We start from the raw sequence: 27,073 nt of genomic DNA, 5'->3' as shown, positions 1-27,073 counted from the left end.
AAGCTTTCAAAAGCTTTGATCCATAGTGATAAAACAAGAACAGTACTCTATACTACATCTACTCAATAGTCAACCTTCACTTCCAGTCCTTACCTCTCCAAATTAGGGGGTTATCAGTGCCTTTGTGCCTTGGCCTTCACTTTCCTGCAATCTCAGGAGGCAGAGTTAAACCTCAGCCATTAGTGATTTCTTCTGTACTAACAGTTCTTTAGTGTTTCTGGCATGCACTAAAATTGATAGAGCTCTCTCCCTTTATAAGCAAGTTTCATTTTAACAAATACTTTTAATGGGAATAGTTAGATGTGTATATTCTTAGGACTACTCAGAAGTCTTTACTTGGCAAGTGCATTTGCATGTTTTCTCTGTTTACCTTAAATATATCAAGTTATTAATCTATTAAATAAGTGAAAAGGCTAATAATATGTCTTAACACTTATATTTTCACCCCAAAGAATTGTTTATTTCAAAACTTAATAAAATTCACATTAGAGCTCGTTGGCAAATTAAAATTCTTTATTCACAGCGGTGAAATGAAGGGGACATAACAGAAAATAAATCTATTCAAGTGAAATAGAATCAATACAAGTGAACAGCTATAGAGTGCAGATGCAGGAATCAAGGTCGACAGAAATAACAGTGTAACTAAAGTGATGTTAGGCCTGTAATAACTGACATTATAGGAAGGGATGGGATATGACAGTAAATAAGAAAATTCTTGCTTAAACAAGCAATACCCATAAACACACATACACACTCACACACCTTATTTTACTCTTAAGTAGAGAAAGAATTTCAAAACACAGGCCCATTCTTGGTAGTGTAAGACTGGTGTCAAATACTGCAAAGATAATGGGGCCAAAAAACTCTGACCACATGGCCTAAAATACACTGGCCACATGATCTTTCTGTATGTTATAGGATATAACACTACAGTGAGCTTAAACCTAAGTTCTTCCCAACTCATTGGTATCAATATGCTCAACTTGGAGTAAACGGGCCAGCTATTCTTTTAGCTTAAGGAAAGAACAATACACACTAATAACAGGACCTGTTACTCATACCACTGGATCCTGTGAAATGAAGAATATTATAAAATATTTAAGAGTTTGTGCTCTGCTAGATTGCTTGAGAACAAACCCGTCTCTCCACTTATCACTTGGACTTTCGTGACTGTTCATGTGTAAATTGAGAACAGTATCACAGATTTCAAAGGGTTGCTGAGGACTTTTTTTTTGAATCTTTACTGTTGAAAGTATTACTGATGTCCCCTTGTCTTTCCCCCTCTGCCCCGATCCACCCTGCTCCAGTCCTCCCAGGCCTTCATGCACCAATGTCTGTGTTCATTGGTTATGCATACATGTATGTAAGTTCTTTGGTTTATCTCCCTCCCACCTCACCCCCACCTCTCTGAGGTTCAATCCCTGCTTCTATGTCTCTGGATCTATTTTATCGGTCAGTTTATTTTGTTCATTATATTCCACAAATAAGTGAGATCATGCGGAACTTGTCTTCTCTGGTTTATTTTGCGCAGCATAATGCTTCCAGGTGCCTCCATGTCCTCTCAAAGGGTAAGAGATCTCTTTCTTGCAGCTGCATAGTATTCCATTGTGTAAATGCACTACAGCTTTTCTATCCACTCACCTACTGAAGGTAGAGAACTTTTTATTTTTTTTAATTCTTTTATCCTCATCCGAGGACATCTTTCCATATTTTGTTCAGATAGAATGGGAGGGAGAGAGAAACATCTAACTGAAAGGGACACATCCAGTGGCTGCCACCCACACGACCCAACCAGGGCCGGGGACAAACCGCAACCGAGGTACGAGGTACGTGCCCTTAGCGGGAACCAACCCTGGTCTCTCCTGACCACAGGGGACGCCCTAACCGCTGAGCCAAACCGGCCAGGGCTGAAGGTAGCACACTTTTAAAAGCCCTTGGAACCCAGACTGGTACACAGAGGTCAAGAAATGTTCGAGATCGGTAAGGATGTTCCCCCCGCCAAGTTCTCTAAAATGTTAGTTCGGCCATCGCTTATGATTAAACAGCTTTCCGAGGTAAGGAGGGAAGAACTATCTGTCCAGCACCTACTACCCGCCCACACGACCTCTCCGCGGGCTCTGCAGCGCTCCCCGAAACAGCAGCGACAGTCAGAAGCCAGACCGGAAACGAGAAAAGGCCGGGGATCCGCAGTCGGCAAGGGGAGGAGCCAGAGCGCGACCTGGAGTCGTCAGAAGGCCGGCGCCGCTTCAGCTCCACCAAGTTGCAGTTTCCACTTTCGAGGACTCTGAGCCAACTCGGGGAGATCCTGAGGCTTGCAGCCTCCCGGTCCCTGTCCTTCTGAGACCGGTGCAGGCTGCACCCCGTAGCCCGCCAAGCCCGCCAGAGGGCGGGGTCTCCAGGACGCGGCCGCAGCCAGACGGCGCCCGAGGCGGGCGGGGCAGCGACGCACGAGGCCCCGAGGCTCAGGTGAGGGGCTGCCCGCGGCGTGCCGGACTCCGACCTCAACATATGCCACCTGCTCCTTAACTCCGCAGTCCGGAGCTGTCTCACCCCTGGAGCTGGTGTTGTCGCGACCCTCTTTCCTGTCTCCCTGTCACTCTCATTGTTTGATGGGAGGGTAAAATGGAACCGCCCAAGTCAGGCATCTCCAAGGCACCAGCCAATGAACGAGGCAGTGGAGGTGGGGTCCTTTGCTCGCGCCGAAATTCAAAGGTATAAATATTTCCGGCAGGGCTGCGGAGCCCGGAGCGTGTTTTTTAATCACCATGGTGGGAACCGCTTTGTAGCAGCCCGAAGCCGGGCCAGGTTGGCCCGCTCTCTGCCCTTGTGACCAGGAAGAGCGTTTAGGGCGCTCAAGCCCGGGCGGCCGGACACAGCGGTGAGCGGTGCGTGCGCGCGGCCGGTTGGGCCTAGCCTCGCTGGCCTGGCATCGCTGGCAGCAGGTGGGGGCTGCTGGGCGGGGAGCGGGGACAGTAGCAAGGAGGGACCTTAGACTAAAATTAGCCCTAAAGGGTTCCTGGGGGGATTCCAGTTCCTACTGAGACTTGAAGTAGGGCGAAGAAGTGTTGGCAGTCTTGGTGAGGCGAGGTAGCAGCCTGAGTCAAAGGCAAGAGGCTGGAGAATAAATGGGATTCGTGTTTTTAATAAATATTTACTGACACCCCCTTCTCCTGCACGCCCTGGAGGCTGGCACTATTTGGGCACACAGCGGGAACGTAGACGGAGATCCTTCAGGAACTTACATTATGGCAGGTTGTATAGACGAAGAAATAAATAGTTTAGTGTCACTTTTAAGTTAAAGGAAGGATAAAGAAAGCAGAGCAGGGGCTTGGGTAGCGATGTTCTTATATAGAGAAGTCAGGAAGGACCTCTGATAAGGTGACATGTGTGCAGGGATGTGAGTGGTAAATGGAGAGCCATGCCGGCATTGAGGAGGACATTATGGGCAAAGGGAATGGCATGTAAAATAGTCCGTAGACTGTTAGCTGGAGTTCTTTAACAGTGGAAAATGATCCTGGGAGTGTAAGTAAGCGACTTCCACGTTGGATTAATGGTTTAATTAACCTTCAGGTAACAACTAACTTGTATATTTTAAAATTGGAGAAAGAAAGATATCCTTACATCACAGGAAGTAGCTTAGATCGGCAGGTAGTTTATGTATTTCTATTGAGTTATCATTCTTATGTTTTAGTCTTTTTAATTCACCCTGTATAATTCCAGGTTTACATTCCACTTTCATGTTATTTCTGTTTTGTACAGAACTGCTTTGTGGCCTGTTTGATTCTTAGCAAAAGTTCACCTGCCCAAGTCAGTAGTGAAAATGCATATTAAGTCAATCGTTCTTGAAGGATTCAAGTCCTATGCCCAGAGGACTGAAGTCAATGGTTTTGATCCCCTCTTCAATGCTATCACTGGTTTAAATGGCAGTGGGAAATCCAACATATTGGACTCCATCTGCTTTTTGCTGGGCATCTCCAACCTGTCTCAGGTAAAGTGTAAACTTTCTGACTTATGTGAATTTAAGTTTGGGGAACCTAGAGTTAATCCTCTTTGAGTTTGAAAACTGTTGTCATTATTTGCATTTTTTACTTTATGTGTATTATCTTATACCTGACTGCAGTCCTTTAAGGGTAGGGATTACTTACTCTATTTTTAAGGTGAGAAAATAGAAACTTAGGTGGGTTGCGAAAAGTTCATCCTTGTGTGGTATTTGGAGCAAAACTCAGACTCAGGCATTCTTACTTTAAGGCAGGCTCATTCAAGTGTCTGTATTTTGTGTGCCCCCGCCCCAACGTTATAATGCCTTTTCAGGATCTGCTAACGAGATTGGATGAATAGTGAAATTCTTAGATGCTATATATCTTTAAAACTTTTTAAGTACGTTTTGTTAAGAAATGATTAGAAAGCAATTCAATTCAAGGTTAAAAAAGTCCTATGGCAAAATGCATTAATTTTAGGTTGTTGCCATTTTCCTTGCCTGTGAAGACATCTCTGTCCTTGGTTAGTTGATGGATAATGCTACATGGGTGGTTTTCAGACGTCAAGAAACCCATTTTTATTGCCATTTTGTGCAATATGGGGTTTTGTAATTGACAAATTTTTTTTATTTTATTTCAGGTTCGGGCTTCTAATTTACAAGATTTAGTTTACAAAAATGGTCAGGCTGGTATTACAAAAGCCTCGGTATCAATCACCTTTGACAATTCTGACAAAAAGCAAAGTCCTTTAGGATTTGAAGTTCATGATGAAATTACAGTAACAAGGCAGGTGAGTGGCTATTAAATATTTGGATACCTAAAAACTTGCATGTCTGCTGTTTTTTTTTGAGATATGACTTTGCTAGACGGAAAGTTTATGAGAGAAATCTGTGCATCAAATATTGACTAGATTCCTTAGGAATACCTCATGATAAAATTTGACCATGCAAATTTTACTATTTACCATGAGGACTGAAGGGATTTGAAAAGTCATCTATTATTGTAAGCAATCAGCCATGCTTCGGTCTTGAACTACCGTTGAATCCTCTCTGTCTGTGCTGGAGTACATACCAGAACTTGGGATCTTACGTCTTCTAAGGTACCCATTCTGGTTTTGGACATGTCTGATTAGAAGGTTTTTTTAAAAAAAATGATTTGAGTCAAAGTGCTGTCTTAAAGTTTTAGACATTAATCCTACTTCTCTTGAGAACACCGATAACAAATCTGGTCTATTCCATATTTCAATAGTTAAGTGGTCTGTAATCTAAATGTTTTCTAAGCTAAATTTCTGTAGGTCTTTCCATTGATATTTAGCTGTTTCTAGTTCCTTCACTTGTCTGATCACATTGAATGCAAATGTATTCCAGTTCTTTATCTTCTCCTCCCCCTCCTCTTTAAATGCATGGCACCTCAAATTGCAGGTAACAGAATTGGTCTAGTTAGGTCAGGATTAAGCAGAATTGTCACTTCTTTCATTTTAGGTACTCTACTTCTATTTTTCTCAATATGATGTTGGAGAGTTAGTAATACCTTATGAATTCATATCTGATTTACTTAAAATCACACTGATTTTTTTCATGTGTGCTATTAGCATGTTACTGCCATTTCTCTATGTAAGCAAGTTTTTGAAACTAATACAGAACCTTACATTTGTCCCTTAAAATCTTTTTTTATAGTCAGACAATGTTTCTAGTTTTTCAAAGTTTCACTTTTAAAAATTATGACTCCCATTTACTCTCCATCTTAGTATATGTAACTTGTAGATATCCCTCTATTTTAATGAAAACCTCTGGTAAGAAAAAAAATAATAAACCATTGACTAGGTTGGGACAGAATCCTCTTCCATGTCATTAAGTATCCATCAAATAATCACTCATCAGGAATTTTCATTAAGTCTGCTACTAATTTACCTACAATCCCTGTTCTCATGTGTTCCATATGCCTGTATCTTTAAAATTTTGTTACAAAGACTTCATCAAATTACTTGTATGGATATACTAGGTCTGTTGTTTAAGTATATTAATATATGTTCTTTCAGCCTAGTAATCTTGTCAGGAAAAGAAAGAAATTAACATTTATTAAGTGCTTGATATATATATATATGCTGGGCATTTTTTTAAATGTACTGGGAAATACAGGTAAAAATAAGAATGAGAAACAAATCTCTAAGGACTTCAAAATATGAGTGAGACAGTCATACCCAATAAATGACAGTGTAAGTGCTATAGTAGAATATAAACAAACTGGTGTCTAATGTAAGTTGATTTTAATGAACCCATGCTGGAGCTCCATATTACTCTTGCAAGTATTCACAAGTCATACTTTCATTAATCCCTTTTAGGATCTTGTCAAGAATTGATATCAAACTGCGTATCTTTAGTTTTTTTTCATGTCTGACTTCTGTTTCTTTGGGAATGAAAGGTGGAGGAAGACAGGTTAACCTCTGAGGGTGGAAAACTTGCGGAAAGAGGGTGATCAGGGATGGATAGTACATGTTTTACATATACTTGGAAACAAAGCCAGAAGTGACCTTAGAGACCCAGTCCAGTGATGTTAGGAGGCTTGTGTATGGTTACATAACTAGTTAGTAAAAGTCCCTGGGTAGAAGCTCATGGTCCTGACTCAGTCTCATTATTTATTTATTTATTTTATCCTCACCCAAGGACATTTTTCGATATTTTGTTCAGATAGAGTGGGAGGGAGAGAGAGAAAAAAAACATCGATGTGAAAGGGACACATCAAGAAGTTGCCACCCACATGACCCAACCAGGGTCAGGGACAAACTTCAACCGAGGTATGTGCCCTTAGTGGGAACCGAACCCAGGTCTCTCCAGACTGCAGGCTGACGCTCTAACTGCTGAGCCAAACTGGTCAGGGCAATCTCATTATTCTTGACCAGGTCACATTCCACTTTGCTCAGGATTGGTTTTGTTTATCATTAGGGCAAAACAAGCAAATGCAAGATAATGTATTTGGGAATTTACTATCTTAGCTCAAGGTGTGTATGTTTATATCTTTGAAAATGCTTCCCTTTTCAGGTGGTTATTGGTGGCAGAAATAAATATTTAATCAACGGAGTAAATGCAAACAATACCAGAGTACAGGATCTCTTTTGTTCTGTTGGCCTTAATGTTAACAACCCTCACTTTCTCATCATGCAGGTATTTTGTTTGTGATCCTTTTATCTCTTTCATAATGGTTTTGACATCTTTTATTGTTTGATATTACACTAGGAGAAGGGCTTTATGGATTTTCCATTTTTTTATTTACTGTTAATGCTGGTGTTTGCGCATCTGTTAAGAAATGGGGGTTATTTGTACTGATACAGTCTAACATGTTATATGTATTTGAATTTTGAAGAACATTTAGAACTAATTTTCCTTGACTTTGTTACTATAAGAACAATACACACTTACTATAAAAAGTATTTAAATATTGTCTTAGAATAGCCTTTTAAAATACTGGATTAAAGTATTTTATTCTTTTAAATATATATTAAAGTTTAAATAATTTTCTTCTTTAGAGATTTATTCAAGTAAAAAGTAAGAACTAATGTGATCTTGCCTTTACATTATCTCCCTTGATCCATCCAGCTGTCCTTTCAGAAAGTTACGGCAAAGTCAGCGGCAGGATCCTGATGGGACCAAAATAAAATTATTTTCACTACATCACAGCCTCAAAACTGAAAATTTACTTCAAATGAAACTAAATCTTAAGTAATATTCTCTGAAAGTTGTATAGTGAGGGTGGGGCCTTTATTTGTCCTTTTTTTTTTGGCACTGAATGATTTTGATGATTTTCTAGCATTGAAAGAACACCTTTTACTATTCTATTTAAGGCCCAGAATTATGTAGTCTGTTTCTAGAAATTATCTTAGAGGGCTGTCATGCAAAAAAAAAAAAAAAGAAATATTCAGTAATTATGCTAAAATTTATTGATGTGCCTGTCTGTTTTAGAATTGGCTACTTCTACGTCATTAGTATTAACTATTACAGAAATGTGGTTTGAGTTAACTCCGTATCATTTAATAACTTCTGTAATTTGTGTCACTGGTAAGTAAGAAAGTGAACAGCAAAGTTCTAGAATTATAAGATACCTTCAGCCTCGAATGAAAGAAACATCTTTTCATGTATGTAGAACTCCCAAAGATTGATGTATTAGGATACAGTAGCTTTATTGCAAATAAACATGTATGCCTTTAGTTGGTTATCATTTGGTAAGTTTGCCATTTTATTTTCAGGGCCGAATCACAAAAGTATTGAACATGAAACCTCCAGAGGTAAGAGAACTACTTATGGACAGTAAAAACAGTAATAATACATATTATTTTAATTTTCTAGATAATCAGTTTTTAAAATAATTTCTTTCATTATTAAACTCTTGGAAATATTTAAGAATGATTAGTAAAGAAAGTGGTTTTCATTTTTCAATATTTTATTTTATTTATAAAATAACCTTCTGGGCCTTGGTTTTTTGTTTTTTTGCTTTTTACTTTTGTTAATCTTTACCCAAGGATATTTTTCCCTTGATTTTTAGATAGTGTGGAAGGAAGGGGGGGTGGTGGGGACAGACACACACATGGACTAGTTGCCTCCCATTTGATCCCCACTGGGGCTGAGGATTGAGCCTGCAACCCAGGTGCATGCCCTTCAACAGGAATTGAACCTGTGACCCCTCAGCCTGCGGGCCAGTGCTCTAACCACTGAGAAAACCAGCCAGGGCTGAGCCTTAAGTTTTTTATCCATAAATTGGAGTCAGTAATCCTAACCCCAGGTTTGTTTTGAGGCTTAAATGAGAATGTATAAGAAAAGGCATGAGACATTTTTTAAGCAGATTTTTTTTAGAACTATTTTATTAATTGAAATACAATTGAAATGAATTTCACGTGTATAACATGATTCAATATATGGATACGTTGCAGAATGATCCCTACAATAAGTCTAGTTAACATTACCACACAATTACAATTTTTTTTCTTGTGATGAGAACTTTTAAGATTTATTCTCTTAGCAACTTTCAGGTACAGTGTTATTAACTAGTCACATTATATCCCCATGACTAATTTATCTTGCAACTGGAAGTTTATACCTTTTGACCACATATTTCCCCACCTCTGGCAGCCACCAGTCTGTTCTCTTTATAGTTTGGTTTTGTTTTCTTTTTGAGAAAGAATATAAGTGAGATTATATGGCATTTGTCTTTCTCTCTCTGACTTACTTTGTTTAGCATAATGCCCTCAAGGTCCATCCAGGTTGTCACAAACACAAGATTTCCTTTTGTTTAATGGCTGGATTATATTCCATCATATACACACACACACACACACACAGGCATACCTCAGAGACATGGGTTTAGTTCCAGACCACTGCAATAAATCAAATCATATCTTTTTGCTGGTAGAGGGTCTTGTCTTCAATTTTTAAAAAACACAACATCTGTGAAGTGCAATAACAGAGCACAATAAAGCAAGGTATGCCTATATACCTCATTTTTTAAATTTATCCGTCAGTGGACACTTAGGTGTTACTATGTCTTGGCTATTATACATAATGTTGTATTGAACATGGGGGTCCAGATATCTTTTCAAGTTAGTGTTTTTTCCTTTGGGTAAATATCCAGAAATGGAATTGTTGGATCATGTGGTAGTTCTTTTTTAAATTTTTTGACGAACTTCCAAACGATGTTTTCCCACATTGGCCACACCAATGAATAATCCCTCTAACAGTGCACAAGGTTTCCCCTTTCTCCACATCTTTGCCAGTAGTTGTTATGCCTTGTCTTTTTGATAATAGCCATCCTAACAGGTATGTGGTATATCTTATCGTGGTTATGTTTTGCATTTTCCTGATGACTAGTAATGTTGACCACCTTTTCTTGTATTTATTGGCCATCTGTATGTCTTTTGTGGGACATGTTTTCTGCCCATTTTTGAATTGGATTATTTGGGTTTTTTTTCTGTTGAGTTATTTATGTATTTCATTATGATTTACAAATATTTTCTCCAGTTCCATAGGTTGTCTTTTCATTTTGTTAGTGGTTTCCTTTGCTGTGCAGAAGTATATTTAGTTTGATGTAGTCCCACTTGTTAATTTTTGCTTTTGGTGTCAAATCCAAAAAATCATCACTAATATGGATGTCAAGGAGCTTACTACCTATGCTTTCGTTTAGGAGTTTTACGTGCCTAATATTAAAAGAAATGTTGACAGTATAAAGCAGCCGTTCTCAACCAGCGTTTCACGTTAGAGTTAAACCCTGTAGAAAAATCCTACAGAAAAAGATTTGAGTGAAATTAATTCATTACGTATAATGGATTATTTAGGCCATTAAGACTTATTTTCTCTTGGAGCCCCCTTGAGAAGAATTGGTATGAAAGAAAGAATGTTTTGTAGAGAACACAGACTGTTAGTATTAAGAAGATATAAGAAGAAGACTGATAATTGATAATACCTGTCTAGTTTGAATGTGGGGCACGCTTATTTTCTTTACATCTTAAGGAAAAACTTCTAATTTGAAAACTGCCAAATACATAGAAATCAAAGTGATTTCCAGAGAAATAATCCTCTTGAGATGGGGATTGGTGATGAGTAGAAGCTTCTAAAAACGGAGTGCTAGCAAAATTGCCCTTCTTATACAATTATAATTTGCCTTTGCTTTTCGCATGAACTACTTTGTTGAATTCTCAACAATGCTGTGAGACATTATTAGTACTCTGGATGAAAAAAACTGAGGCACAGAGAAAATTAAGTTATTTGCCTAAGTTTTTGACGCATGTTCCATGACTGGGATGCAGATGTGATGCTATGCTTTATCCTGGTAGGCACTAAATGGCTGAAGTCTTACTTGGGACGATTTTAAATAGAAACTTCTAAAATCAAAGCTAAATGGTGTTAGCCTTTACTTTTTTAGACTTGTATTTGAAGGAAAATAGGAGTGAGGAATTATTGGCTTCGACTTTTTAAAAAATGTACTCTGGAACCTTGGTGTATCATAAAGTTTGCAGTTAGAATTGGAGCGAAGGCCAGAAATGTTTCTGCAATGTGAGGGTTATGGCTAATATGTACATTTTTATGTTCTTACCTTCTATGGTCTGTTTGAGCCATTATTTTGATAAGATGCTTAGTGAGGCCAAGGCTTTAAATGATATATATACTTAATGTAAATTCCAATGAGATTTTTTTTGTCTTAGATTCTTAAAACATTAATACAATTGTCTTTCTAGATTTTGTCCATGATAGAAGAAGCAGCTGGAACCAGGATGTATGAATACAAAAAAATAGCTGCCCAGAAAACTATAGAAAAAAAGGAGGCTAAGCTGAAAGAAATTAAGACGGTAATTAAATTTATATAAAACACTTTTAGAGAAGAGAGTGATTTTTCATTTAAAGTTTCTCTACTCCAAAGAGGGAAATTCCCCACCCTCTTTGTTTAGTTTTCCGGTCTCCTGTACTACTTCTCCTTTTGAAATTTTCTTAATGGTAGTTTACATACTGAAAAATTTGATTTTCCTTTATTTTTCAGATACTTGAAGAAGAAATTACTCCAACCATTCAAAAATTAAAAGAGGTATATACAATATATGTGAGGACATCCAGCTAGATAGAATCTCTCACAGTTGGTGATGTACCCAAGATCATACACCACAGGGATGAAATGTGTACTACATCTTAGGAATTATTTTCTGGAAGGAGATAAAGAATTAGAGTTGGTACCCCATATTCAGCCTTTCACTCAGAGAGAACATGTACTTTATATCTGTTAAGTCATAATGATTTTAGATAATCTCAGATAATGATATGCCAGGTTTTGATACTTTGTTGAAGGGAAATAAATCCAGGTTTGTTTTTTGTTGTTGTTTTTTTATAATTAAGAGTTAAACAGAACAACAGTTCTTAAAGATACAGTATTCTTAGTAACCCTTGTTGGTAGAGTGAGTAACTTAAAGGATACTAGGGTCTATCACAGTAATTACTACTTTCAAGGCATTTGGGGAAATGAAAGATATTGAAACAGATAATTAAGTTTTCTCTATAGTCTTTGCAGCTTCTGACATCATAATGTTTCAGGGAAAGAATACATTTATAGCACATTGTTTTTAAAGTTAGGCATTTAGGAATTTATTAAATTCTCATTAAAATTTGAAACTTCTCAGAGCTGTCTTCTGAATACATAGAATAGCATAAGTTATTGGAAAAACTGAACAATTGTAATTTTGAAGGTACCCCTTGTATGATTTAGTGTAAAACACTAGATAACAGTTTAAACCTACATTTCACACCTGATTTTGCCAAATTCTTTCTAAATCTGACAACATGGAAAGGTCATTTAACCACTCTGTGTTTCTTTGTCTACATATTAGGAATTTTCATTGTTACTTTGTGTGCCCCAGTTGGTCCTTAAGGGAATCAGGTTTAGTATTGTGTGAGTAAATGCTTGTAAATAATTACATGAATGAATGTTGGGTAGGCCTTTTGGTAATATGTATACTTTGTACTATACCATTTTTATATAAGGTACTTGAGCATCTTCAGATTTTGGTATCCACAGGGGTTCCTGGAACCAGACTTTCATGAATAAAGAGGGATGACTATATTATTACAAAATACATTTAATAGTGTATCACTGGTAGTTGTATAGGTTGTATTTATAGACTTCTTATGAACCCCAGTCTGTGAAACTATGTCTACATTTCTGTTAATCCCAACTGCCTGGTTATGTATTAGAAGAAATTTATTTCTTCTAATAACACATAGGATTCACTAGACTAAGTATAATGCTATCTAAAAAGCCAGAGTTCTGATGTTATTTCAAGTTTCCTAAAATTTATAATCCATGATCACATAGTCTAAGACAAAATCTGTTATGTAATGGGAAATTTTATACATGTTGCTGTAGTTTGATTCTTTCCAAATTTGTTTAAAAATAACAAATTTTGAGTTATGCTTTATTGATGATTTCTCTTTCAGGAAAGATCTTCCTACTTGGAGTATCAAAAAGTAATGAGGGAGATAGAACATTTGAGTCGTTTATATATTGCTTATCAATTTTTGCTGGCTGAAGATACCAAAGAACGCTCAGCTGAGGAGTTAAAAGAAATGCAAGATAAAGTTCAAAAGCTTCAAGAGGAATTGTCTGAGAATGATAAAAAAATAAAAGCACTTAATCATGAAATTGAAGAGTTGGAAAAAAGAAAAGATAAGGTAAGACATACATGTAAAAATAGATAATATACTCTGAACAAATACTAAATTATATACAATAACTAGGATTCACTAGGCATTGTCAATCTAATCTTTTAAAAAATAATTTATATAGAAGTCATAAAAAAGTAATGACTTGAACACATTTTAAGTATGTTGAATGAATTGGGTACATTTGATTATAGGAAATTGGAGGTATACTCCGATCCTTAGAAGATGCTCTTGCAGAAGCTCAACGTGTTAATACTAAATCTCAAAGTGCCTTTGATCTCAAGAAGAAAAATCTGACAAGTGAAGAGAACAAACGCAAAGAGCTGGAAAAAAATATGATTGAGGTAAGCAAGTAAGCTTAATATCACTATCATGCATTTATCCATTCTGTTAATATTTATTGAGGGACTGCTGTGGACCAAGTGTACTTGTTTGGATTTGTGGAGAAAGATGGTCCAGGCAGAAGAATAGTGCCCAAGGTATTGGAAAAGCAAGAACATCATTGTAGTAGGCTAACACCAAGCAGCAGGAATTCAGAAAGGTAATGGTATGTAGATTTGCATGTAGTTTTACAAGTCAATGTGAAGGACTTTGACCTACATTTCCAGTGACATGAGAAGCCACTGGAGTTGGTTAAGCAGAAATGTGACATTTCTAGTTTTTATTGGACCGTTTGTATTGTTTTTTATTCTTTAATTATAGTTGACATACAATTTTTTGTCTCAGGTGTACAGCTTAGTGATTAGACATTTATATAACTTACAAAATATTCAACTGAATAAATCTTGCACCCATCTGACACAATGCATAGTTATCACAATAATATTGACCATATTCCCTATGCTCTACGTCCCTGTGACTATTTTTAAAACTGCCAATTGGCACTTAATCCCTTCACCTTTTTTTACCCAGTCCCCTCCCATTTGGCAGCTGTTAATTTGTTTCTGTTTGTCTGACTTATTTCACTTAGCATAATGCCTTGTAGGTCCATCCATGTTATCAAAAATGGCAAGATCTCATTCTTTTATGGCTGGGTAATATCCGTTATATATATGTACTGCATCTTGATCCATTCATCTGTCAAAGGAAACTTAAGTTGCTTTCATATTGTGGTGGTTTTAAATAATGCTACAATGAACATTGGGTGCACATCTTTTCAAATTGGTGTTTTGGGTTTTTTTGAATAAATATGCAGCAGTAGGATTGCTGGGTCATATGGTAGTTCTATTTTTAATTTTTTGAGGACCCTCAATACCGTTTTTCATAGTGGCTTCACCAATTTACAGTGATGCCAACTGTGTACATAGGTTTCCTTTTCTCCACATCCTCACCAACATTTGTGTGTTGATTTATTGATGATAGTCATTCTAACAGGTCTGAGGTGATAACTCACTGCAGTTTTAATTTGCATTCTCTGATTAGTGACATTGAGCATCTTTTCATATGTCTGTTGACAACCTGTATGTTCTCTTTAGAAAAGTGTCTATTCAGGTCTTCTGCCCATTCGTTAATTGGATTGTTTGTGTTTTTTATGTTGAGTTGCATGAGTTCTTTATAAATTTTTATATTAGTTCCTACTTTATGATCAGATGTATCATTGGTGAATATGATCTTCTATTCAATAGGTTGTCTTTTAATTTTGTTGATGGTTTCTTCTGCTATGCAAAAACTTTTTAGCTTTGTGTAGTCTCGTTTATTTCATTGTTTCCCTTGCTGGAGGAGAAATATCCAAAAAAATATTGCTAAGATTGATGTCAAAGACTTTACTATCCACATTTTCTTCTAGGTTTTGGGTCTCACATTTAAGTCTTTGGTTGATTTTGAGATTGTTCTTGTAGGTGGTATAAGAAAGTGGTCTAGTTTTAATTTTTTTTTTGTATGTATTTGTCCAATTTTCCCAACACCATTTCTTGAAGACTGTCTTTGTCCAATTGTGTATTCTTGCCTCCTTTGTCATAGGTTAATTGACCATATATGCCTGGGTTTATTCCTGGTGTCTCTCTTCTGTTCCATTATCTGTATGTCTCTTTTTATACCAGTACCATACTGTTAATATAGCCTTCATATCAGGTGGCTTGGTACCTCCAACTTTGTTCTTTCTCAAGATTGCTTTGGCTATTTGGTGTCTTCTGTGGTTCCGCATAAATTTTAGGATTATTCTAGTTTTGTTTAAAATGACATTGGTATTTTGATAGGGGTTACATTGAATCTGTAGATTGCTTTGAGTAGTAAGTTCATCTGATGATGTTAATTTTTTCTATCCATGAGCACAGTATATATCCTTCTATTTATTTGTTGGTTGATTCTGGTATATAGCACGACCTGGGATAGACCTCTGGGATAGACTTTGGCATATTGAGATGATATTCTAACCAACTGAACTGTCTGGCCAGGGCCTAAAAATATTTTTATATACATGTTCTTAATCTTAAAAACTACTTTTAAGGTTGGTGTAGGATGGCTAGCGTTAGAATTTTTTAGATTTAGAAACTGATTTTTTAGTTTCTTCTAGTGGTTTAAATTTGTAGTGTTTTAGCACATTCTCTCTCAGCTTTGACCATAACACATGAAAGTATTTCTAGTAGGATAAGAGGCACATTTATCCTAAAATCAGAGAGCGAATTTCAAAATGGGAATAAAGTATTTAAAGTTACGGTTAAATTATTTTCCTTATTACCATGCCTATTTCAAATTGCTGTGAAGTTTGGTGACATGAGTGTACATGTGTATAAGAAAATGGATGTTTCTCCTAAAATATAAACTTTCCAATCTGAAACTCTTACTTCCTGTAGGATTCTAAAACTTTAGAAGCAAAGGAAAAAGAGGTTAAAAAGATAACAGATGGGCTGAACACCCTCCAAGAAGCAAGTAATAAAGATGCCGAAGCTTTGGCTGCAGCACAGCAGCACTTCAATGCTGTTTCCGCTGGCCTGTCCAGTAATGAGGATGGAGCAGAAGCAACTCTTGCTGGTCAAATGATGGCTTGTAAAAATGACATAAGTAAAGCTCAGACGGAAGCCAAACAGGTAAATATAGGTGTTAAGCACTATCATTATTTCTTTTTTTTTTTTATCCTCGCCCAAGGACTTTTTTTTTTTTTGCATTCATCTTCAGATAGAGAGGGAATAAGAGAGAGAGAAACATCGATGTGAAGAGAGACACATCGACTGGTTGCCACCCACATGACCCCAATCGGGGCTGGGGACAAACTGCAACCCAGGTACGTGCCCTTAGCGGTAACCGAACCTGGGTATCTCTGGTCCGCAGGCCGACGCTCTAACTGCTGAGCCATGTCTGCCAGAGCTATCATTATTTCTTTTGTTTTTGAAAGATGCTGCACATTTATGCTTTGGCAGTTGTTATAAAATGTTAAAAACTAATCAGGCCTTTGTCAAGGAACTTGTTACTTTATTCTGCCACTATAATCTAATATAATAAAATTTAAATATGTTGATTGCTAAATATTGATGATAGTTTAAGATGCTTTGAAACCTAAAATACCTTTATAGGTTAATTATTAGTGCAATAAGTGCTTTATTCCTTTTCCAGCACTTATGAAAAATTTGAGGTTAGTCCATTTATTTTTTTGCGGTATTTATTGACATTATAAACTTGAAGTACTAAGCTTTAACAGGAAAAGAAAAGTGTCCTCTCCATTTTTATGCCCACAACATCTAGTTCTTAAAACCTTGGTTCTGAAACTATACAACATACTCTTTGGAAGTATCTCTACCTCCCATTTACCCCCATTTTAGCCTTTGGTTTTCCTACTCTCATAATTTTCAAAGGCTTGTCAATCTGTTAGAATGGTTTTCAAATTTGTTTAGATAGTTGTGCAAATTCAAGTCCTATGAATACAAGACTTTTGATGGGAGAAAGGAAAAATGTGTATATAAATGTTCTTTTAGTCTTCTGTTAATGGAAGACTCATCTAAAAATATATACAGGTGTGTGTTTGTGTATTAATCCTATTCAAGGTTTTCTATTACCGTATTTGCCACTTTTTCATTCAGTGACAATGGTCACAAAATCTGTAAAAAATATGTAGCCAAAAAACTTCAAAGTCCTCTCAATATTTTTGTAAACTTATTATATTAGGAAAAGTCTATCATTGTTCAGTTTTAAAGGGAGGATACACCCATATAGTGCTTAAAATACTAGTTCATGGTTTTAAGGAATAGTGCTCAATAATATAAACTAGCATTTGACTATCAGACTTCTTGAATTTAAATTACTGTTGGTTTAGCCCAGCCCGGGTGGCTCAATGGATTGAGGTCGTCCCATGAAGGTCCTGGTTCAATTCCTGGTCAGGGCACATGCTCAGGTTGTGGGCTCTATCCCCAGTGGGGGGAGTGCAGGAGGCAGCTCATTGATGTTTCTCTCTCACATCAATGTTTTTGTCTCTCCCTTCCTCTCTCTAGAAAATCAGTAAGAACATATTTTAAAAAGAATTTTTAAGAAATAAATAAATTACTGTTAGTTTAGCTTCTCTTTTCCTATGTAGTGTTATTTCTCAATACAGACAGCCTCACAAACATACAGGTACAATCTAAGTGGAAAGGAAAAAAACTTGAGTTAGGATTTCTAGCTTTCTGTTGTTTTTAATTTAACCAGCTAATGACAAGTATTCTTTGATATAAATTAATGTCATATTTTATAAATATTAAAAAGAACTTAAAATGCAAATTATTTAATGACTTATGTTAAGCATATATTAGTTTTTACTCTGAGTAGTTCTTTGAAGAGAAAATGTTGGGAAATGATTGATCTGTTGAGATATTAATCCAAGTGACCAAACAGTTGCATTTTCAAGGCTGATTCTGTTAAACCAATCTGAATCTGTGACCATTTAATCACTAGCACTGTCTGCCTCAGATAATCTGTTACATTTTCCTTTGCAGGCTCAGATGAAGTTGAAACATGCCCAACAAGAATTAAAGACTAAACAAGCTGAAGTTAAGAAGATGGATAGTGGCTACAGGAAGGATCAAGAAGCTTTAGAGGCCGTGAAGAAACTTAAAGAAAAACTTGAAGCCGAAATGAAAAAGCTAAATTATGAAGGTTTGCCTTTAAAGACATGCTATTAGATCATTAGGAGGTAGTGACTGTTGGTGGAAAATAACTTAAATAAAAGAAATAGCAAGTAATTAAGTTTTTTATTCTATTAATGGGTTATTAGTATAAGAAATGTTTGTAAATGTAGTCACAGAAATATCTAACTATAAAACAGTGCTTCGAAGTTTTGAAGACTAACAATTTCCTGCTTCAGTCACTCTGAAGTGCCACTTGAAAACTCAAATATGTCATTTGTGTGTTTCTACATTAATAGGCATTCAATTCATGTACTGTGTTTTGGAATGGAAATTGTATTTGTCAGAAATGTCTATTTGACACTTGATTCAAACTTAAAACTTATTATTTTGCTTCTAGAAATGCTTTGGAAATAGAGATTACTAATATTTTCCTCAAAACAGTAGAATATTTCAGTTTTTAAAACTTGATTTTAATTTACTTATGATTTGCTATTTAGAAAACAAGGAGGAAAGCCTTCTGGAAAAGCGAAGGCAGTTATCACGTGATATCAGTAGATTGAAAGAAACATATGAAGCTCTCTTGGCCAGATTTCCCAATCTTCAATTTGCTTACAGGTAAGAGATTTATGTCTTGAATTTTAACATAGTAATAACAAAGACATGTTTTCATTTTGGCTGGAAGGCGATCTGAAAATTTTATGGACGTTAAGATTTTTGTATGAAAATGATTGTAAACTGCTTTACCTTAATTGCTTTCTTTCCTTTAAACATTTATTGAACTGTTTCAGATGTGGGCAGAGGAAATTCTTTAATGACTGCTAATGCCACCAGTCTTAAAACCAAAATGAGGGAAATTTAATCTCAGTCCAAGTTTTCTTTAAAGTTTCTCTATCCTTTGTTCAGTATCTACATTAACATTTTACAATTTGATTTTCTGCATCGGATTTTTTTTATCAAAGGCTGTGGTCACTTATGTATTACAAAGATTAGAAAGTTGAAGTTCAGCCTGGCTGATGTGGCTCAATGGATTGAGCGTCATCCTGTGGACTGAGAGGTCCTGGTTTGATTCCTGGTCAGGGCACATGCCTGGATTGTGGGCTCCATCTCCAGCAGGGGGCGTGCAGGAGGCAGCCCATCAATGTTTTTGTCCCTCATCAATGTTTCTCTCTCATCAATGTTTCTGTCTCCCTCTTTCTCTAAAAATCAATAAAAACATATATATTTTTTTTAAAGTCAAAGTTCTGTTTGTTACATTGAAACAATATATACTAAAAGAGCTTTTGATTGCCATCTGGGACATTTTAAAATTTTTGTTAAATCTATATGTCTTCTGCTTTCAGTTTAATGTGTTGTCAGAAAGAGCTCTTGAGTATTAATATATATACAACTTTTTCTGTTTTCTTATTTAAGAATGACTTTTGTTAACTTTTCCATTTTAGAGATCCAGAAAAGAACTGGAATAGAAATTGTGTGAAAGGACTTGTAGCTTCTTTGATTAGTGTGAAAGATACTTCTGCAACCACAGCTTTAGAATTGGTGGCTGGGGAACGACTCTACAATGTTGTAGTAGATACAGAGGTAAATTGATTTTAATAAAGGGATTTATAATTGCTGTTGAACTTGAAAGTCATGTCCTGCTAGAAGATTTGGGTACTTTCTTGATGTTTTAAGCTTCTCCCAAGGTTGCTTATCTTTACAGGGTAAAACTATTCAGTTAATGATGTTTTTACTGTTTTACCCGTTATATTATATTTGATTAGCTGTATTTCAGAGTAAGTCTCATGCTTCACTTAGGAATCCAGAACACATATTATCAATCTAAGACTTTTAGTTGTTCGGGATAGTAGGCATTGAACATTTATTTGAGTATGGATTCCTAAGTGTACACTCTTTCCATTTGAATGTTTTGTGTCATCATTAATAATATATATGCATTTTTTAATTTCACATGCACAATGTTTTAGGTTACTGGAAAAAAGCTACTAGAAAAGGGGGAATTGAAGCGTCGATACACTATAATTCCACTCAACAAAATTTCAGCCACATGTATTGCTCCAGAAACTCTGAGGATTGCTCAGAATCTTGTAAGTCTTATTTATAAGTTTCATCTCTCTTTTTTTAAAATTAGAGGACATTAATTTTGGGATACTTAATTGTATGCAGAACCACAAGATTTTGTTGCTACCATGCTTTAAAATATTGAGATACAAAAAAATGGAGTTGATGTTTGTGAAATTAGATAGAAAGAATTAAAATCTTGTAAGACCAAACTTCCTTTGATGTTTCAAAGTTGTGGTATTAGAATCTCTAACCCTTAAGTCAAGTCACATGGCTATCAGGTGGTAGTTATACAGTCACCCACCCAATAAAGACATTTTGGTTAACAAGGGACCCTGCATAAGGCCTTGATCCTATAAGATTATAATGGAGCTGTAAAATTCTTAAGGCTTAGTGAAGTCCTAGCCTTAGTAATGTTGTAACACAACATATTACACAAATACCACTGTGTTACAGTTGCCTGCAGTATTCCATACAGTAACATGCTGTACAGGATTGTAGCTTAAAAGCTGTAGGGAAACAGAATATGTCACCCCCAAATATGTCTATTTAGCATAAATTATTTTAGGCTTATTGACTTGAAGAAACTGCAGACCTGAGAGCAGGTTTGCAAACAAAGAAAGTAGAAGTTACCCTTTATAAAAGATATTTACATTTGTAAGTGTGTCTCTCTCTACATCTGGAAGAGGAGGGTGACCTTAGCTCTAGAAACTCATATCAATACAAAAGATAAGGAAGTAAATCTGCATAACAAGCTTACTTTGTTTACTGTGCCTTTATGGTAACCTCTCATAACTGACTCTCCTCACCCGAACAACTTCTTTTTTCTCTAAAGATGCAAGACCTTAAGGTGATGGCTTCAGCCATTTTGAGGAGTTACCTAGTTTTCCTGGGTCTCTCCCATGTATAAAGGAGGAATATATGTTATTAAACTTTTGTTTTTCTCCTGTTAATATACTTTTCATAGGGATATCTCAACCAAGAACCCAGACTGGGTAAAACGAAAACTATTTTTCCTCCCGTACAGATCAATAGAGTAGTTGTATTGTAGGCTTTACCACCGTGGTTTGTGTAAGTACACTCTGGGATGTCTGCACAATGATTAAATTGCCTAACAATACATTTCTTAGAACATAACCTCCATCATGAAGTGACACTTGATTGTATTAAATTTCTATTTTCTGAATAGTTAGAATTACAGAGTTTATAAATACTGGAATTCTTCAGTTTTGTTTTGTTTTGTTTTTTATCCTCACCCGAGGACATTTTTCCATTTTTTGTTCAGATAGAGTGGGAGGGAGAGAGAGAGAAACATTGACGTGAAAGGGACACATCGAGTGGCTGCCACCCCCGCACGACCTACCAGGGCTGGGGACAAACTGCAACCGAGGTACGTGCCCTTAGCGGGAACCAAACCCGGGTCTCTCTGGACCACAGGCCAGCGCTCTGACTGCTGAGCCAAACCAGCCAGGGCAATTCTTCAGTTTTTTTATGCCAGGCACACATACACTGTCCATAACAACAATAATGGACGGTGTCCATTAGTCTTGCAGAGATGCTTCTCTGTTGGAATTCTTCTGTATTGCCTTTTCAGTCTATGGATGTACAAAACATGACAGAGATATCCAGTCAGCTGCTGAGGTGTAGCTCAAATGGTATGGCTACTAATAAAAAAATAGATGAGTATAAGGAAGTTCATTTAAAAGGTTATTATGGTTGTATAATATTGAGTAAAAAACATGAATTCAGATGTAACATTCAGCAGCAATATCAATTCATTACTGAGTAGTCATTTCAAACATATGAATTGAAAAGACAGTTCTATGAAACCTAGCAATGCATTTGTAATTAAGATAATAAATGGATATTCAGTATACTTGCTAAAATTGAGAAGCCTTCAATGGAAATTATTTCAAAGTACAATTGTGTTGATCTGTACACTGTCAGGAGGTGGAAGATGAGTGCACAGTAATTGAAAGGCGGTATTTTGGGTTGATACTTATTTTATTTTAAGGCTTTGGACATTATTTCAGCCTTAGGTCCAGTTCCAGTATTAGAAGTAAATTGGAATTTCAAGTAATAGTAAAAATACTTCATCTACATCCCTTAGCCAGTTACATTGCATGGTAGCTGCAATGTCAGGGTACAATGCTGAACATATGTTACATAGAGCTGCTTTTATTTTTACTTCTGCTGCTGCTAAGCTTCATAAAGAATGTTTAGGCCCTGGCCGGTTTGGCTCAGCGGTTAGAGTGTTGGCCTGCTGACCAAAGAGTCTCGGGTTTGATTCTGGTCAAGGGCATGTACCTCTTTTGCGGTTTGGTCCCCAGCCCTGGTTGGGGTCATGTGGGAGGCAGCCAATTGATGTCTCTCTCTCTCTATCTCCCCGCCCTCCCACTCTATCTGAAGATAAATGGAAAAATATCCTCGGGTGAGGATTAAAAAAAAAATGTTTACTTGTTCTAAAAGGACTGAGGGATTTTTTTTTTAAGTGGTTTTTTATTTTTAATTTAATTAAATTAATTTATTTATTTTTATTACAGATGTTTCTCCTTTTTCCCCCACTGACACCCTCTCCGCCCCTCCCCGCCCTGTCCCCAGCTTTGTTGTCCATGTCCATTGGTCATGCATACATGCATATAAGTTCTGTGGTTTATCTCTCCACCCCACCCCCTCTTCTAGGGATTGTCGGTCTGTACCCCACTTCCACGTCTCTGGGACTACCCTGTTTTTCAGACTGTTATGTTCATTATATTCCACAAATAAGTGAGATCATACGATACGATACTTGTCTTTCTCTGTTTGGCTTGTTTTTTACTCTCAGTCGTGTTTTTATTTCTGTAACTGACAGGTAACTACCCTGGCATGTTTAATTTGAATGAAAAAACATTCACTGTGGAACAACCATATTACTAATAATTGAAACAAAACATTTTTATGTTTTAATGTTGATCCAGCAGTTGCTGTATTTTAATTAAGAAAGTATGTCCAAATAGTCCATTTTGGATTTAGAAACTTTATAGGGCCCCTACTTGGAAGCAATACTCAATAGGTCTTTCTGTGTTTAAATTTGAAATTGTTTTTTTCCCCCTAAAACTCTTGAGATTTCCATAGCATCTTAGAAACTTCAAAAGGAATTATAGTGCTAGGTAAGTATTACCTGTATTTTTATAGCAGTTCTTACTACTTGATAAAATAATTTTGAAAGGAAAGGAGTATCGTGTACTACGACACATCTGTTGTTTTCCTACAGGTTGGCCCTAACAACGTTCATGTGGCTCTTTCCCTCGTTGAATACAAACCAGAACTTCAGAAAGCAATGGAATTTGTCTTTGGAACAACTTTTGTTTGTGACAATATGGACAATGCAAAAAAGGTAGCCTTTGATAGAAGGATAATGACTAGAACTGTAACTCGAGGAGGTGAGGTATTTGATCCTCATGGGACATTGAGTGGAGGTAGGTTTTATATCATTTTGTCCTCATAATTCTGTGTGATAAATAGGATGAGGGCTTTTATTGTCTCTAACAGGAACTGGTACGGTTGAAATGACTTAATCCACAGTTTTCCTAATCTAGGAATTGGGTTTTCTTTTGAATACCTACCATGTGACAGGTATTTAATAATATTGAGAGACTACATGATACCATAGTCCTCAAGGAGTACTAGTCTAGGCATCAATCTTGTAGCTTTTTTATTCATCTCAAGGAAGTCTGTTTTTGTTTATTTTCCTCTTGCTTTTTGCCCTACCAGGATATTCTGATCACTGGGAAACGAAGTCTTTTTATTCAGTACATTTTTAGCTTAACTACCCATTTCTCCTTCAGCAAACATGTTAACTTCTAATTTGTATATGCCTTTGCTCCTGCAAAAGTAAAAATTAAATCTGCCCTTGAGATGATACTTTTTTAATGCTTTAAGAAAGGAATTCTTAGATAACGATAATGTTAATTCTCTTGTTCTGATGTTTGCCACATTGAGTTTCCAGGTCTATGTCAAGTGATCCTAGAATAACAAACACTGAATAATATTTACTGTATACAGCAGTGTTTTAAGACCGTGCTGTCCAAAAGTGTAACTGTTAGCCACATGTGGCTCTTTACGTTTAAATAAATAATCAGTATTAATTAAAAGTAAAAATAATTTTCTCAGTTGCACAAGTCACATTTTAAGGGCTCAATAACCATAAATAATTAATGGGTAACTGGAAAATGCAGATATAGAATATCTCTATCATTTTATAAAACTATTCTAAGGGCTTTAAATAATTAACTCATTTAATCCTTATAGCATCTATAAGGTAAGCATATTACTATCATCTCTAATATACAGTATTTGAGTCTAGGTAGTCTAATTACAAAGTTTGTGCTTTTAACTAAACCAAGAGGTTGTATAACACCTCTTACAATGTCAAGTGACTTAAAATGAATTCCATGATCAAGTATTAAGTTCCTGATACACAGTAAGATGACTAGTAGTTACAATTGGATTTAAACAGAAGAAACTAGGTTTTATTGATTTGCATATTCTTGTAGTTCCTACTTAAGGGAAGGCAAATATGTAACCCATATCATAATATGAAATATTCATAAGGCAATACTAATTGACCTTTTATTTTTATTTTTTTAAATTAATTAATTTATTTTTGTTACAGTTGTTTCTCCTTTTACCCCCACTGATTCACCTCTCCCCTTCCCTGCCCGCCCTGTCGCCAGCTTTGTTGTCTATGTCCATTGTTCATGTATATAAGTTCTGTGGTTTATCTCTTCGCTCCCCCTTCACCCCCTCTTTTGGGGATTGTCAGTCTGTACCCCACTTCCACGTCTCTGGGACTACCCCCCTCTTCAAACTATTATGTTCATTATATTCCACAAATAAGTGAGATCATATGATACTTGTCTTTCTCTGGCTTGTTTCACTTAGGATAATACTTTCCAGGTCCCTCCATGTCATCTCAAAGGATAAGAGATCTTTCTTTCTTATAGCTGCATAGTACTCCATTGTGTATATGTACCACAGCTTTTTTATCCATTTGTCTACTGATGGACATTTGGGCTGTTTCCAGATCTTAGCTATTGTAAATAGTGCTGCTATGAACATGGGGCACATATATTTTTTCTGATTGGTGTTTCAGGCTTCTTAGGGTATATTCCAAGAAGTGGGATCACTGGGTCAAATTGCAGTTCACTAATTGACCTTTTTAATATATATGTTTTTATTGACTTTTTATTTATTTTTTAATATTTTTTTTCTTTACTGGTTTTTAGAGAGAGGAAAGGAGACGGAGAGAGAAACATTGATGAGAGAGAACATCGATTGGTCGCCTCCTGCATGCCCCCCACCAGGGATCAGGCCCTCAACCTGGGCATGTGCCCTGATGAGGAATTGAACTGGTGACCTCTTGGTGCATGGCTCAACGCTTAACCAGTGAGCCACACAGGTGGGGCATATTTTTATTGACTTATTAGAAAGAGAGGAAGAGAAAGAGAGAAACATTGATGTGACAGAGAATCATTGATCAGCTGCCTCCTGCATGCTCCCTAATGGGGATTGGAGCCTGCAACCCAGGCATGTGCCCTAACCAGGAATTGAACTGGGACCTCTCAGTTCATGGGACAACATTCAGTCCACTGAGCCACTCCAGCTGGGCACTAATTGACCTTTAGATTCTCCTATCAAACCTACAGTTTTCTTGCCAATATAACACCTCAGCCTGTCACTGCCAGACAGTTGCTTATAAAATGAAACCAATTTTCTCTGCTATATCAGAGTTCAGACAAGGTTTTGATGTAGTAACAGACAACCCTCAAATCTTAGTGCCTTACAAGGTATTTTGTTTTATTGTTTTTTTGTCATAATTATGCTACACTAACTGTAGGTCAGCTGTCTCTATTTCATGCTACTCTCATTCTGGGACCCGGGTGGAAGGAGAAATGGGCAATGGGGAAAATATGGTGAATTAGGTGCTGTTTCTCAGGGCTTACTTTTAAAAGAGGCACATTTCCCGTTATGTTGACCAGAGCAAATTACATGGCTAAACCCGATGTTAGTGGGGAGGAGAATGGGCCCGGGAGGGGTGGGCCCAGTAGGCAGGGGCAGTGATTATTTTGAATAAATAATCCGTCACATCTTAGACGTATTTACCAAGTATATATGCTCTCAGATTTAAATGATGAAGTGAATTCTGGAACTTCGTAAGCTCACTGTAAAAGATTGGCTGTGGAATCATTTCAAGTATAATTCTCTTAGCAAACTTTTTATTGTTTACTAAATATGTGATAACTTACTGTCCAAGGCCCCTTTCAATTTGCTTCTATCAGGTGCTCGATCCCAGGCGGCTTCTATTTTAACCAAATTTCAAGAGCTCAAAGATGTTCAAGATAAGCTGAGAATCAAGGAGAATGAGCTACGGGCCCTAGAAGAGGAATTAGCTGGTCTTAAAAACACTGCTGAAAAGTAAGACTTCTGTTGAATTAATCTGTATATATATTTATGTATACATTTTGGTAGAAGATTTGGTAGAAAAGGAAAGAAAATCTACTTTTATTTAAAGAAATACAAATTCTGACTTTTTTACACTATCTTTAGTTTTAATTGAATAAGTTGTGAGTTGATAACTTGTTTATCAGTTATTTTTCTAATAAAATAATGTCTTTGTTATAAGAAATTACAGAAAGCTAATTAAACAAAAGGAAGGAAAAAAGGCAAATAATCCCCTTTCCCTTTAAGATACTCTGCTGGGATTGGTGGGGAAACTCATAAGTATTCTGGAAGTTGATAGCAGTGATACTTACATCCTCGATTTGAATGATTAGAT

General features: G+C 36.4%; 1 protein-coding gene across 3 annotated transcripts in view; it reads left to right on the top strand.

Annotated features, from left to right (window-relative positions):
• The first annotated feature begins 2,744 nt into the window (after positions 1-2,744).
• SMC2 (structural maintenance of chromosomes 2) overlaps positions 2,745-27,073 on the top strand; it is a 50,227-nt gene continuing 25,898 nt past the window's right edge. The window contains exons 1-16 of one of the 3 annotated variants that reach the window (XM_036261021.1): positions 2,745-2,878; positions 3,760-3,988; positions 4,618-4,767; positions 7,016-7,138; positions 8,218-8,256; positions 11,197-11,307; positions 11,496-11,540; positions 12,941-13,174; positions 13,360-13,509; positions 15,958-16,191; positions 18,067-18,226; positions 18,696-18,813; positions 19,638-19,776; positions 20,163-20,282; positions 23,510-23,714; positions 26,577-26,712. In XM_036261021.1, the coding sequence (XP_036116914.1) occupies positions 3,821-3,988; positions 4,618-4,767; positions 7,016-7,138; positions 8,218-8,256; positions 11,197-11,307; positions 11,496-11,540; positions 12,941-13,174; positions 13,360-13,509; positions 15,958-16,191; positions 18,067-18,226; positions 18,696-18,813; positions 19,638-19,776; positions 20,163-20,282; positions 23,510-23,714; positions 26,577-26,712 (2,132 nt within the window). In that variant the 5' untranslated portion in view covers positions 2,745-2,878; positions 3,760-3,820. Of the gene's footprint in view, positions 2,879-3,759; positions 3,989-4,617; positions 4,768-7,015; positions 7,139-7,570; positions 7,694-8,217; positions 8,257-11,196; positions 11,308-11,495; positions 11,541-12,940; positions 13,175-13,359; positions 13,510-15,957; positions 16,192-18,066; positions 18,227-18,695; positions 18,814-19,637; positions 19,777-20,162; positions 20,283-23,509; positions 23,715-26,576; positions 26,713-27,073 lie in introns of those variants that run through there. The other 2 variants (XM_036261022.1, XM_036261023.1) reach the window with 2 other exon arrangements.

The sequence above is a fragment of the Molossus molossus genome, unplaced genomic scaffold (assembly GCF_014108415.1).
Source record: "Molossus molossus isolate mMolMol1 unplaced genomic scaffold, mMolMol1.p scaffold_m16_p_14, whole genome shotgun sequence".
Lineage (NCBI taxonomy): Eukaryota > Metazoa > Chordata > Mammalia > Chiroptera > Molossidae > Molossus > Molossus molossus.
Note: the sequence above shows the minus strand (reverse complement) of the source record. Positions and strands in the feature narration are given on the sequence as shown.